The following is a 14,417-nucleotide window of genomic DNA, read 5'->3' as shown; positions in this document are numbered from 1 at the left end:
AACTAATGCTTGGAACGTCGCGGGAGTGTTTGTAAGACCGAACGGCATGACCAGGTACTCAAAATGACCTAACGGGTTGTTAAATGCCGTCTTCCACTCGTCTCCCTTCCGGATCCGAACCAGGTGATACGCATTCCTAAGATCAAGCTTGGTGAATATCTTGGCTCCATGCAGGGGCGTGAACACCGAATCCAACAAGGGTAAGGGGTATCGGTTACGAACCGTGATTTCGTTCAGCCCCCTGTAATCAATGCATGGACGTAATCCGCCATCCTTTTTCCCCACAAAAAAGAAACCCGCACCCATCGGGGAGGTGGAATTCCGGATCAACCCGGCAGCCAAAGAGTCCCGGATGTAGGTCTCCATTGATTCGCGTTCAGGTCGTGAGAGGTTGTACAGCCTACTGGACGGGAACTCAACGCCTGGAACCAAATCAATGGCACAATCATACGGGCGGTGCGGGGGAAGGGTGAGCGCCAGATCCTTGCTAAACACCTCCGCAAGGTCATGGTACTGCACCGGCACCGTCCCTAGATTGGGCAGGGCTCTGACCTCCTCCCTGGCCTGGGAACCGGGAGGAACCGAGGAACCTAAACATACCCGATGGCAGGTCTCGCTCCACTGAACCACTATCCCGGACGGCCAATCGATCCGGGGATTGTGTTTCAACATCCAGGGAAAACCTAAAATCACACGGGAGGTGGCCGGAGTCACGAAAAACTCGATCTCCTCCCGGTGATTCCCCGACACCACCAGAGTTACTGGTGGTGTCTTGTGAGTGATTGGAGGGAGTAGGGAGCCATCTAGCGCCCGTACCTGCACAGGCGAGTTAAGTGCCACCAGAGGGAACCCTATCTCCCTGGCCCATTTCCTGTCTAGCAAATTCCCTTCTGAGCCCGTGTCCACCAGTGCTGGGGCCTTCAGGGTTAAATCCTCATAAAGGATTGTAACTGGGAGTCGTGTGGCGATGTGGGTGTGTCCCACGTGAACGTCTCGGCCCACCCCTAGCCCAGTTTCTAGGGGCGGGCGTTGGTGTTTAACCGCTCGGGGCAGTCTCTTACCTGATGCTCAATCGAGCCACAAACAAAACACGCCCCGCGGGCCAGCCTCCTTTGTGTGACCGGTGCCCTAAATGTTGCCCTACTCATGTCCATAGCTTCGTCAGCAGGGGGGGCTGTAACCGCACGGAGCGCAGGGGCCGTGGAGCGTGGGGAGGGCGGAACGCGGTCGGAACCGGAAGGGAGAGGGACGACGCGTGCCTGGCCACGCCCTTCGTCTCGTTCCCGACGGCGCTCATTTAACCGATTGTCTAATCGTATGACAAGATCGATAAGCCCATCTAAATCCCGCGGTTCGTCCTTAGCCACCAGGTGCTCCTTGAGGACCAACGACAGTCCGTTTACGAAGGCGGCGCGGAGGGCAGTGCTATTCCAGCCGGACCTCGCAGCCGCGATGCGGAAGTCGACTGCATAGGCAGCTGCGCTCCGGCGCCCCTGTCTCATTGACAGCAGCACGGCTGAAGCGGTCTCTCCTCTATTAGGGTGATCGAACACCGTTCTGAGCTCCCTCACAAACCCATCATATGTCAGAAGGAGCCGTGAACTTTGCTCCCAGAGCGCTGTAGCCCAAGCGCGTGCCTCACCACGAAGCAGATTTATCACATAAGCTACTTTGCTAGCGTCGGTCGCGTACATGACGGGACGCTGTGCGAAGACCAGCGAACACTGCATAAGAAAATCCGTGCACGTCTCCACACAGCCTCCGTACGGCTCTGGGGGGCTTATGTATGCTTCAGGGGAAGGTGGGAGGGGTCGTTGGACAACCAGTGGAACGTCGCTGTTACGCACAGGGTCTACGGGAGGGAGAGCCGCAGCAGCGCCCGGAGGGCGCGCTTCCACCTGCGCGGCGAGAGCCTCCACCCTGCGGTTCAGGAGGACGTTCTGCTCGGTCATCAAATCCAACCGAGTCGTGAAAGCGGTGAGGATCCGCTGCAACTCACCGATTACCCCTCCTGCGGACGCCTGTGCGCCTTGTTCTTCCATTGGCCGTTCAACAGCCGGTTGACGCCCCTCGGGATCCATGACGCTGGCCGAGATATCCTGTTGGGAAAATGTAGGAACACGGACCCACAACAGGGGGCGCAAATGAACGGACAATGGAGTAAGTCAAAATAACAACGCTTTACTGTTGTGAATGTGCACAACGAATACAACCAATCACAGAAATGGACAACAGTCAATTCACAAAAGTGTCGTGTGGGCAGGCTCGAAGATAGGAGACGCCTCTCCAAGGTAAGACCGGAACCACACGGCTTCCTCCGCCACAGGACCCCGGGAATACTGGAGCCGCCAAGTCCCGAACTCCCAGGTGGCCACTGCCTCCGCGTGTCGGACCTGGTACTGCTGGCGAGGAACAAAGAACAGTTAGATGGGGGCGCGTTTGCACCCAGGACTCCAAACAGCAGGAAAGTTACCTCCACCTCTCGTTGGAACAGTAATCCAAAAACTAGCTCAATCCAAAAAGATACACTCCGTTTGCTTCGATACGTTACCTCTCCGGTAGAAACGATATCTCGGCAATGAGGTGGAGATGCCGTCCTGCTGATATGCCCCACTGATGATTGCCGTCAGCTGTCTCAGGTGATGGGTGACAGCTGTTACCGAGGCTGCTCCCGTGAGGCGGCGGCGCCCTCTGGTGCCTGGAGCCCGCACTCCAGGCAGGGCGCCCTCTGGTGGTGGTGGGCCAGCAGTACCTCCTCTTCAGCGGCCCACACAACAGCGGGTACTAGACTGGCCTGCCTGCAGTCCAGACCTGTCGCCCATTGAAAATGTGTGGTGCATTATGAAGCACAAAATACAACAGCAAAGACCCCAGACTGGTGAACAACTGAAGTTGTACATCAAGCAAGAATGGGAAAGAATTCCACCTACAAAGCTTCAACAATTAGTGTCCTCAGTTCCCAAATGCTTATTGAGTGTTGTTAGAAGGAAAGTTGATGTAACACAGTGGTAAACATACCACTGTCCCAGTTTTTTTGAAACGTGTTGAAGGCATCCATTTCAAAATGAGCAAATATTTGCACAAAAACAATAAAGTTTATCAGTTTGACCATTAAATATCTTGTCTTTGTGGTGTATTCAATTGAATATAGGATGAAGAGGATTTGCAAATCATTGTATTCTGTTTTTATTTACATTTTATACAACATCCCAACTTCATTGGAATTGGGGTTGTATGCACAAAGTAATGTTTTAAAAGAATTTGGTTAAATTCTGTAGATATGAAGAAATAGGAGCCAATCAGGGGGGTGGCTATTACTCAAAACCTTCAGAGGCACTATCAAGCATATATAGTATTTACAGGATTTCTTAACCATAGCATCAGTCTGACGGAATCTTAAACAATGTGCAAAAATTTAAAAATAAATAATACCCCCTTCTCTGGCATTAAATGTATAACATCATTTTTCCAGAATCTGCATCCAATCATTATGACAAATTAATGAGTACTTCATCTGATAATAATCAATACTTACACCACGTTTAATAAAGATTACACCTAAATGTAAATGATAACATTGAGGGGGAAGAAACAGACAGAGAAGAACAAACATATAACCTCCACAGAGGCTGTCATTAAAATAATATAAACTTATATTTTCAGATGCCCTTATTTTGAAAACCACAGCCAGAAGTCATTGTTGTCATGGTTGCAGCTTAACTGCTGCTGTTAAATTGACTCACAGACAGGTTTAGATGTTATAACAGAGACAGAGAAAGAGAGAGCGACGGGAAGCTGGATTCAGGCTGACAGACGCTGGATTCTGCAGAATGACAGCATCCAAAGAGCCGACAAAGAAAAAATCCAAAGAGGCACAGCAGGATGAGGTACTCATGACGGAAAGAGCCAAAGGCAGAGATTTTATTCAGGTTTTTAACCATTCAGCTGCTCAGTGTGGACTGACACTTTCTGTACAACATCAAATGTGCACAAACTGAAATGTAAATGTGATTGTTCTTGGCATAGAATATTAAAAAGAAGGTATTTAGATACAACAAAGACAAAATTGCAATAATGTCATCAGGCTGCAACACTCATAAGTCATTCAAAATATATATAGCTTTTCTTTTTACTTTTTGTGAAGCTGCATGTTACATGTGGAGATGATTTAAAAGCTTTGATTTTCTTCTTTACTCATGCTGATGGATATGATGTTATTTTACAGTGGAAACTCTCCAGAACAGTTTTTTATTCCTTCTTCACAGATGTTCTGTGTTTGATCTGTGGGGCAGGTGGAGCTTGTTTGCATCCTGTTGAGATGGGAGATTAGTTTCCTATCAAGACCTAACTGTATCTGACTGTAAAGTAGTAAAACAGACGCAGTATTATATGATCACTCTTTCTTTCATTCCATGTCTTGAGCTGTCACTCTCGCTTTTCCCACAGAAGCCAAATTCTGCCCATTTAAAATAAGAATTAGGTGTTATATCATTTTTATGAAATAATGAATCACACTTGTTAAATATCTGCGGCGATTCATTCAGATCAAAGTATCCATGGAGGTTGAGTCAGGTCAACAGGTCTTGTTTATTTCTTACAAAATGTTTCTGAAAGAAGAGCAAAACATTTTTAAGGAAAGATAAATCCAGTTGGCCGGACTCAACCTACTTGGAAACATATGTTAAACAAGTCAGACAGTTTAACAGTAACTATATTTATCATGTTCACTGAAACATTCATCACACTTCTGAGTAAATCTGTCATTTATGAAGTGATAAAACCTATGAGATAATATATCATAGCTGCATATGAGATAATATATCATAGCTGCATAACTTATGAAGTACTAAAGCATAATTAAAATAATAATGATATCTTGTGAGATAATTAGTTATACATGAGAAAATGTCATATCTATGAAAGAATATCATAATATTCACAGAATTAATCATACTGTGGGATGATTCATATATATGGAGTAATAAAGCATAACTAATTGATAACTTATTCATATGAGATAATCATTTATATGATATAATGTCCTATCTATGAAATGATGTCATAGTATTCAGATATGTGAGATAATAATTCAACTATATGAACTACTAAAGCATACTTAAGAGATAACTCATACTTCAGAGATAAGCATATACAGTATGTACGATATAATGTCATAATGTTGAGATAAGTGACATAATTAAAATATATGAAGTACTAAAGCATAGTTAACTCATACTTCAGAGATAATCATATACAGTATGTATGATATGTCATATCTATGAAATGTCATAATATGCAGATAAGCATGCTTTACTACATATATTTGACATATGTCACTTAACAGATAACTCAAACTTCAGAGATAATCATATACAGTATACATTATGTCATATCTATTAAATAATATATTTGTATAATTAATCATACAGTGAGATAAGTCAAATATATGTATATACAGTATATATATTATATGTCCTATTTATGAAATAATGTTAACATTCAGAAAATTAATCAGACAGGAAGCTAAGAAAACATATGGGGTAGAAAAGATAATGACTAGTAATTGCAGATAAGTTATATCTATGAAATATTGTCAATAGAGAAAATTATTCATCACATGAGATAAGTCAATCATATGTAGTATAATTAAAATATAATAACTTGCAACTATGATCTTTTATCATAATTAATCTTTTATGAGATAATGTCATATCTATGAAATAAATTTGATTTAGTAAAGAATAATTAAATAACACATGTCATGTCTATGAAATAATGCCATAATTATCAGATAATTAATTATAGTAAAGAATATATACTAAATGGTAAGTCATACATATGAGATATGTCATATCTTTGAAACAATGCAGCAGTTATCACAGTTGATCACACTGTGAGATGAGTAGTAAGAAGGCGTGAGCAGATGATGAGTAATAAAGCATAATTAAAAGACAATAACTCATAACTATGAGATAATCAACCATACATAGACAGTAACCATAAATATGAGATTATATAAGATAATTAATAATATGTCTTATGAGATAATTAATCATACATATAGCAACAAGTCATACTTCAGAAATACCTACAAGGTCATATAAAATACAGATGAAATCATGATGATTACTATATAATTATCATATAAAACATAACATGCAATGGTAGACTGTACATGGTCTGTTTTACAAGGACATTAAACAAAATATTAGGTGACTTTTAACAACTCTAAACTCAGGTAAATTTTATTAATTTGATTAAATTTGACATGAACTGGATTTGAATAAGTGCTTCTTTGGATTCTGGATTCTGTTACTGGAAAACAGTTCAAAGACATATTGGGATCTAAAAAATTTGTGAAGGCACTTAAAAATTATTAGTATTATTATTTTGCCCTCCTCACATTAATCATAAAAATAATTAGCACATTAATCGATCATGAAAGTTGCTTTATATCGACTCCACTCCTCACTGGATTAATCAAAAATGAAATTTGTTTGATTTATTATACAATATGGAGTTGAAGATGTATGTGGCGTGTAAACTGTGTGCAGCAGAGGGTTCATTTCATTTCCTTTCTCTCTGTGACACACATACTTGATTCCCTCGCTTGCTTTACGTTCCACTGATGTGCGTCTGATTGACACTGTTAATCACACGGCACAGAATCAACTCCAGCACTCGCACAGCAGTCGGCACGCCGCCGTGTGACTGTGAATCAGGTTTTACTGCTTCATTAAGCAAACCTGTCTGCACACACCACACAAAGATCACATTTCTGATCAAATGTGGATTCAAATGGTTTCACAGCCACAAGCTCAGGCTGCAGCTACCGATGGATGTCATTAATGACTGTTCTGGACCTTATTTGTGCAATTAATCAGTTGATTCATGGAAAGTCGGAAAATGCTTTAAAACCTACAGAAATGCTTGTTCTAACAACAAAACCCTACAAAATCAATATATTTTAATAATTAAAACAGAATTATCTCAATTTTTTTGTCAAGTTAAAAAAGTTTAACATTGATTCAGCAGTAAATCTGCTAAAAAGACGTCTACTTTAAAATTCTTTTTAAAAAAAACTTAGAAGTAACTACCTGTGGCTGGTTTAAAATTTCAAATACACTCAACAAAAATATAAACGCAACACTTTTGGTTTTGCTCCCATTTTGTATGAGATGAACTCAAAGAGCTAAAACTTTTTCCACATACACAATATCACCATTTTCCTTAAATATTGTTCACAAACCAGTCTAAATCTGTGATAGTGAGCACTTCTCCTTTGCTGAGATAATCCATCCCACCTCACAGGTGTGCCATATCAAGATGCTGATTAGACACCATGATTAGTGCACAGGTGTGCCTTAGACTGCCCACAATAAAAGGCCACTCTGAAAGGTGCAGTTTTGTTTTATTGGGGGGGGATACCAGTCAGTATCTGGTGTGACCACCATTTGCCTCATGCAGTGCAACACATCTCCTTCGCATAGAGTTGATCAGGTTGTCAATTGTGGCCTGTGGAATGTTGGTCCACTCCTCTTCAATGGCTGTGCGAAGTTGCTGGATACTGGCAGGAACTGGTACACGCTGTCGTATACGCCGGTCCAGAGCATCCCAAACATGCTCAATGGGTGACATGTCCGGTGAGTATGCCGGCCATGCAAGAACTGGGACATTTTAAGCTTCCAAGAATTGTGTACAGATCCTTGCAACATGGGGCTGTGCATTATCCTGCTGCAACATTAGGTGATGTTCTTGGATGTATGGCACAACAATGAGCCTCAGGATCTTGTCACGGTATCTCTGTGCATTCAAAATGCCATCAATAAAATGCACCTGTGTTCTTCGTCCATAACAGACGCCTGCCCATACCATAACCCCACCGCCACCATGGGCCACTCGATCCACAACACTGACATCAGAAAACCGCTCACCCACACGACGCCACACATGCTGTCTGCCATCTGCCCTGAACAGTGTGAACCGGGATTCATCCGTAAAGAGAACACCTCTCCAACGTGCCAAACTGTGAAAGAATGTGAGCATTTGCCCACTCAAGTCGGTTACGACGACGAACTGGAGTCAGGTCGAGACCCCGATGAGGACAACGAGCATGCAGATGAGCTTCCCTGAGACGGTTTCGGACAGTTTGTGCAGAAATTCTTTGGTTATGCAAACCGATTGTTTCAGCAGCTGTCCGAGTGGCTGGTCTCATGACGATCTTGGAGGTGAACATGCTGGATGTGGAGGTCCTGGGCTGGTGTGGTTACACGTGGTCTGCGGTTGTGAGGCTGGTTGGATGTACTGCCAAATTCTCTGAAACGCCTTTGGAGACAGCTTATGGTAGAGAAATGAACATTCAATACACGAGCAACAGCTCTGGTTGACATTCCTGCTGTCAGCATGCCAATTGCACGCTCCCTCAAATCTTGCGACATCTGTGGCATTGTGCTGTGTGATAAAACTGCACCTTTCAGAGTGGCCTTTTATTGTGGGCAGTCTAAGGCACACCTGTGCACTAATCATGGTGTCTAATCAGCATCTTGGTATGGCACACCTGTGAGGTGGGATGGATTATCTCAGCAAAGGAGAAGTGCTCACTATCACAGATTTAGACTGGTTTCTGAACAATATTTGAGGGAAATGGTGATATTGTTTATGTGGACAAAGTTTTAGATCTTTGAGTTCATCTCATACAAAATGGGTGCAAAACCAAAAGTGTTGCGTTTATATTTTTGTTGAATGTATATCTAGTTTATCAAGTTAAATTCGGGGGGCTCTATCTTCATCCCGGTGCTAAGCACTACACAGCAGTGCTCGTTTCCAGCTGACACAGTTGTCTTGTTCATGCTCTGCACCCACACTGTTTAACCCTCTGATGTCGTCTGATGCATTAAAAGTCACATGACCTAATTAAGCTATCATCCCATCAAATCCACCAGACTTGAGTTTCCATTTGAATTTGTGTTGAAAGTGCAGACTTCAAACTATGTACCAGTTTTTGTTGATAGGCCCAGTAAAACTTGAATCATGATTAATAATTTTGCCATGTTTTTTCCTGAATGTTAGACATTTTTGGTGCACATTTTTATAGAAACATGCAGCAAACTGGACCTTCTACTTCCTTGTCAACTCTCCTTCAGTGCAGTACTTGTAGGCATAAAAAACAACTTCGCCTTTATCATTGGTGGAAAAACGCACTACCTAAACCAATCAAAATTACCAGCCCTACGTGGGCTGATCACCAAACCATGTGGGGTTGTTGCTGAGGTGATTTAGCCAAAACGTCAGCAAAAACAGACTAAAATGTCAACACTGCCTCCAGGTGGACAAGAGCAGGAGTGACACTCCTCTTGTGGGTCAAGACAGTGTTCACTCTGTCTTGTGCTGGACAGGAATTGTTTTTTAGTGCCACAAGTAATTTGTGTGGCATCTTATTGTTTTGTAAATAGTTGTACAAAAATACCTGAAGCATTTCCTGCATTTTCATCTAAATAGTTGTATATAACATGCAAGATTTTTACATGTTTTTTTAAATTTACAATTTACAAGGTCTATTAGACAATAAACCGACCCTTTTATTATTTTTTTTAACTATATGGATTTGAATGACGTGCGATTCCACCAATCATGCTTGAACCCTCGTGCGCATGCGTGAGTTTTTTCACGCGTCGGTGACGTCATTTCCCTGTGGGCAGGCCTTGAGTGAGATGTGGTCCCGCCCTCTAGGCTGAATTCCTTTGTTTCACACGCTGCTCCAGACGGCGCGCGTTGCTCTATCAAAATTTTTTCTGGACCTGTGAGGAATATCCGAGTGGATACTATTCGAGAAATTAAGATGGTTTTCGGTGAAAAGTTTAACGGCTGATGAGAGATTATGGGGTGTTTCTGTCGCTGTAAGGACTTCCCACAGAGCGGGACGTCCTGCAGCGCTTCCAGGCGCCGTCGTCGGCCTGTTTCGACCTGAAAACATCCTAATTTAAGGCTTAATTCACCCAGGACGTCGTGAGAGAACAGAGAAGATTCAGAAGAGGCCGGCATGAGGACTTTATGCGGATATTCCACTGTTTAAGGACATTTTTTAATGAAAGACGTGCGCGCAAATTCGCCGAGTCGTCACAGAAACGACTCGGCAAATCTGTGTGCGCCGCGACAGGACAAAACACCTCCGTGTTGAAAACCATTTGTAAAATTCAGGTGGCTTTTGATGGCTTTCAACAAGTGAGTAACTGAGAAATTGTTTAACAGCTTGGGCATGTTCCAACGTGCCCGTTAAGGTTTCCAACGGAGGTGTTTTTCCTGTCGCGACCCCCCGCGGTTGGGTCCGGCCCTGACGTGCGACTCTACCCGCACGTTCTTTCATTACAAAATGTCCGTTAACAATGGAATGTCCGAATAAACTCCTCATGCCGACTTCTTCTGAAAGTTCTCTGTTCTCTGACGACTTACTGGGTCAACAGAGCCTGAAATGTGGAAGTTTGGAACTTGAAACGGCGAGACGCTGCCGCCTCGAAGCGCAGATCGCCATCAGGCGCTGTGGGCCGTCCTTACGGCGACACTACCAGACCAAAATCTCTCATCAGCCGTTAAAATTTTTACCGAAAACCAGCTGAATTTATTGAATGGTGTCCACTCAGTTGTGCCTTACAGTTTTGAAAAAATTTTGATCAAACGAAGCAGCAGTCTCTGAGCCATTCCTAAACAATGAAAAAAACGATGAGAGGGTGGGCGACTCCTCACTCAAAGACTGCCCACAGGCGAATGACGTAACAGACAGGTGTGAAAAAACTCTCGCATGCCCACGTGATTCAAATCCATATGGTTTTTGAAAAAAATAATAAGGTCAGATACTTTTCTAATAGACCTCGTATATTTGCATTGTAAGTTATAAAAATGGTTTGTTAAACATGTTTGTGGTTTTCCGAGTATTAAAAATCGTTTGAGTTTTTTGTTTTTGTGTGAATTTAGGTTAATTGTGTTAATACAGTATGTCAGAATGAAAGAAAAACTATAAAGTCACACAGGTGAGTTTGTGTTAAAAAAATAAATAAAAACAGTCAAAAACAGCCAATAAAACCCTGAACCCCAGAGGGTTAAAATGTGTTTTAGGTATATTAAAAATAACTTAAACCACCCTAATTTTTATTCCATTCAAAACCAATTCATTTAGTAAAACAGAAAATAAAAGTGACACATTTTAGCAATAGCAACATTCTGAATTTAAAAAACAAATGAATCACTTTTGAAACACTAAACAAAAATGCTTTAGAAAGCTTAGCTCTACTGAATGCATTGAAAAATAAGTTATTTCTTTTCATTTGGGGTCACTACAACAGATCCATGAAGGATCTGCATGTTGATTTGGCACAAGTTTTCCACCAGATGCCCTTCCTGTTGCAACTCCACATTCCAGAGAGAATGGGCGGCCTTGAACTGGGAACCTTCTGCTTTGAAAATAAAACCACTAACCGCTTCACTACCACACTGCTGAATGAACTGGAAGACCAAATTAAATCATAATAACATCTAGTGGACAGTAGTGTGTCTTAATTGAGAGAGTGGAGACATGACAAGTAAAAAAAAAATCGGTCACGTGACTCCTGGTGCCATCTTGGGTTCAAAATAGTGTTCGCTGTTAATCTGTCTGCATGGAAATCCAGCTATTTTATTTATTTATTCGTTGAAAATGCTGAGTTGTTGTGCATGTGGATGCACAAATAGACACAACAAGGGCTTTAAGATGTACAGATTCCCTTCAGATCCAAACAGAAGAAAAATTTGGGAAAATAAAGTTGGCTGTGTGGGATGGAAGCCGACATCATCATCAAAGCTTTGCAAGGTAGGTACATTTATTGTTCAGTTCCACGTACAGTAAAACTCACCTAAACAGTCATCATATAAACAAGATATTCGCAGTCAGCGGTCAAAAAAAAGTCCCAAAGATTTTGTATTGTTTTCCATGTAATAAACACTGTATATAACTGATTTTGTACAATGGATGTTAGCTCAAATCGAACAGAATATCCTGTCCGATCGCAATGTATTTCCATTAAAAAACCCCATGCAGTCTGGACGTGCACAGTAACAGAGGTACAAATTAAAGTTCGGCTCTGACACTCGCCGATTTGAGGAAAGTGAGACTGGAGTCATTTCACTGATTAAAAGTCCAACCGTCTATTTTTTTCACACCATGTTCAGACTCGGACCTGAAGTCTGACGTGCACCTGTTAAATCAGACCCAAAGGCTGTGATTTGACTCGTTTCTGCTTTCACTCTTTCATATTATAATAGTATTTACAGTGTGCACGCTGATTATAAATGGAACAGAAAAGTCCACACATTTATGACACAAAGTCAGAAAAAAGTTGAAATTGTTCAGCTTACCTTTGAACTGGAGGTGATGACTGTAGAAAGAAAAGCTTGTTGAGGGTCAAATTAGTCCAGAATAAAGCATAATCCAGAGACGGAGAACTTTACAACTGTCACGCACGTCATTGCATGACACGGAATTACAGAGTTGCAGAAGCATAAATCAGGCTTTAAATTAATTAAGTAAATCACCATGAATTGTAAATTTATGTAAATCTGTACCTGGATGTGTTGCTGTATGTGGTTAAATGATTTTCATTCAGTCATTCAGCACACTTGGAACCAAAATGGCGCCATTTTCTGAGTTGATGCCCCTCGCTCAATTAAGGCATTCTACTGGACAGTGCGCCCCCCCAACTCTGAATCCTGGGTATGCCTCTGTCTTCTACCACAAATCAAATGTTACTGTGAAATTATTCTTTGGTTCACTTTTTTTTTTAACAGATGTGGCCTAATAATTTTTACCTCAATGTAATAAAAAAAAAAAAGATGTAAAACAAAATGTTTACCTTCAATCTGTCCGGTTTGATTTGCTCCTCATCTTTTCTTGATGTTTCTGTCAAACTCTGAAGAAAGGTGAATTACTCTGCAAGAATTCCCTGCAGCACCTCAGCTGTGAACTTCATCCTCAGCAGGTTTCAGGCCAAATCTCTGAAGAAGAGAAAAAAAAAAAACCCACCTTTCGTCATTTTTTAGCCTCTTTATTTCTTCTTTAAAGTCTTGGCTGCAGGTGACTTTCATCATACTCGCATAAGTGCAAAGATGAGTCCAGAAAACTGATGTAACCTGTCAACACCAGAAACGTCAAAAAGTTACACGCTGTGTTTGCTGTCCAATAAGCCTTTGAGCAAAGCGCTGTGAGTCAGTGAGTCAAATTTTAGCCAGTGTGAGCATATCAATAAAATCCAAAAAGCATTTGCATATCAAGCTGCAGCTTTGGGTTTTTTTTGTTGTTGTTTTTTTGTGCACTGCAGATATAATCACTGACGTGTTTCGATGAAATGAGCTGCATGAAAGCATGTCTCCTATCTCGTTATCTATCTGAAGGCCTCCAATGCAAATTTCAAAAAATCATTCATGCAACAGTCAGAGCAGAATCCTAACAAGTGCGCTCATTAACAGTTTCATCTGCCAAACGTTTTAGTCTGTTTATTTTATCTCTTAAAGTTGGATGTTTGAAAAATAGTAAATATGCATAATTTGCCCCTATTGTTTATTTTGAATGCCAGAAATTGGGCTGTTCATTTTAGTTCTGTGTAATGTACTGTTTTGAACACGAATTGTTTGTATAATGTGTGTGAGAAGTAATGCAGCGATGATGTCTCGGTCTGATGTGATGTACAGCTGAATTTCCTATAGAACTAGCTTAATACATACAGCAGAATGATTTAATATTTCATAATATTAAAAAAAAGGAGGAGAGGAAACAGACAGACATAACATAAAAACCTGTGCCTAATCAATAATGCGTTTTCTCCACAGCTGTTAGGTTTTGGCTGTAAGAACGCAATAATGCAGACACTGAAGAAGAAACAAGGAGTGTGTTACAACTCAGATGTTCTATTGGTGAAGCCACACGCAAACACTTCAAACAGTACAGAAAGTGACAAACGTATCAAAATGTCCAATTATAAAAGTGGGAGACTACTGGGAAAACAAACTATTACAAAACCAGAAAGGGCTAAATGATGACGGGGTAATCACAGAGATCAAAATACTCAAAGAGAGGGCGGGGAGCAGACAAAGGAATGAACAGACAAGGACAAACTAACAGGTGAGGGCGAACAGACAAGGACAAACTAACAGGTGAGGGCTTAAATACAAAAAGACTAAAGACTAACAGGTGCACAAAACAAGAACCGGAACCAAAGCCACAAGTGAAAATAAACAGAACACAAGGTAACAAAAAACTAATCAGACCTAAGCCGGTGATAAACAATGGACATCAAAGGGTGAGTGGAAAATAAATCAACACAATAACCAAACATAACTGAAGAAGAAGAGAAATCATGATACAGAAACCAATGGAAAACTCAGAACTAAAAGTG

The 14,417-nt window shown here is 41.4% G+C and overlaps 1 protein-coding gene across 3 annotated transcripts in view; it reads left to right on the top strand.

Moving 5' to 3' along the window:
• LOC117517143 (inactive dipeptidyl peptidase 10-like) overlaps nucleotides 1-14,417 on the top strand; it is a 243,568-nt gene that overhangs the window by 116,751 nt on the left and 112,400 nt on the right. Inside the window, exon 1 of one of the 3 annotated variants that reach the window (XM_034178071.1) lies at nucleotides 3,722-3,887. The exons of the other annotated variants lie outside the window; for them this stretch is intronic. Coding sequence (XP_034033962.1) covers nucleotides 3,831-3,887 — 57 coding nt within the window. The 5' untranslated portion in view covers nucleotides 3,722-3,830. Of the gene's footprint in view, nucleotides 1-3,721; nucleotides 3,888-14,417 lie in introns of those variants that run through there. 3 annotated transcript variants of the gene reach the window in all.

This window comes from Thalassophryne amazonica, chromosome 1, assembly GCF_902500255.1.
Source record: "Thalassophryne amazonica chromosome 1, fThaAma1.1, whole genome shotgun sequence".
NCBI lineage: Eukaryota > Metazoa > Chordata > Actinopteri > Batrachoidiformes > Batrachoididae > Thalassophryne > Thalassophryne amazonica.
This window is presented reverse-complemented; position numbering and strand designations above follow the sequence as displayed.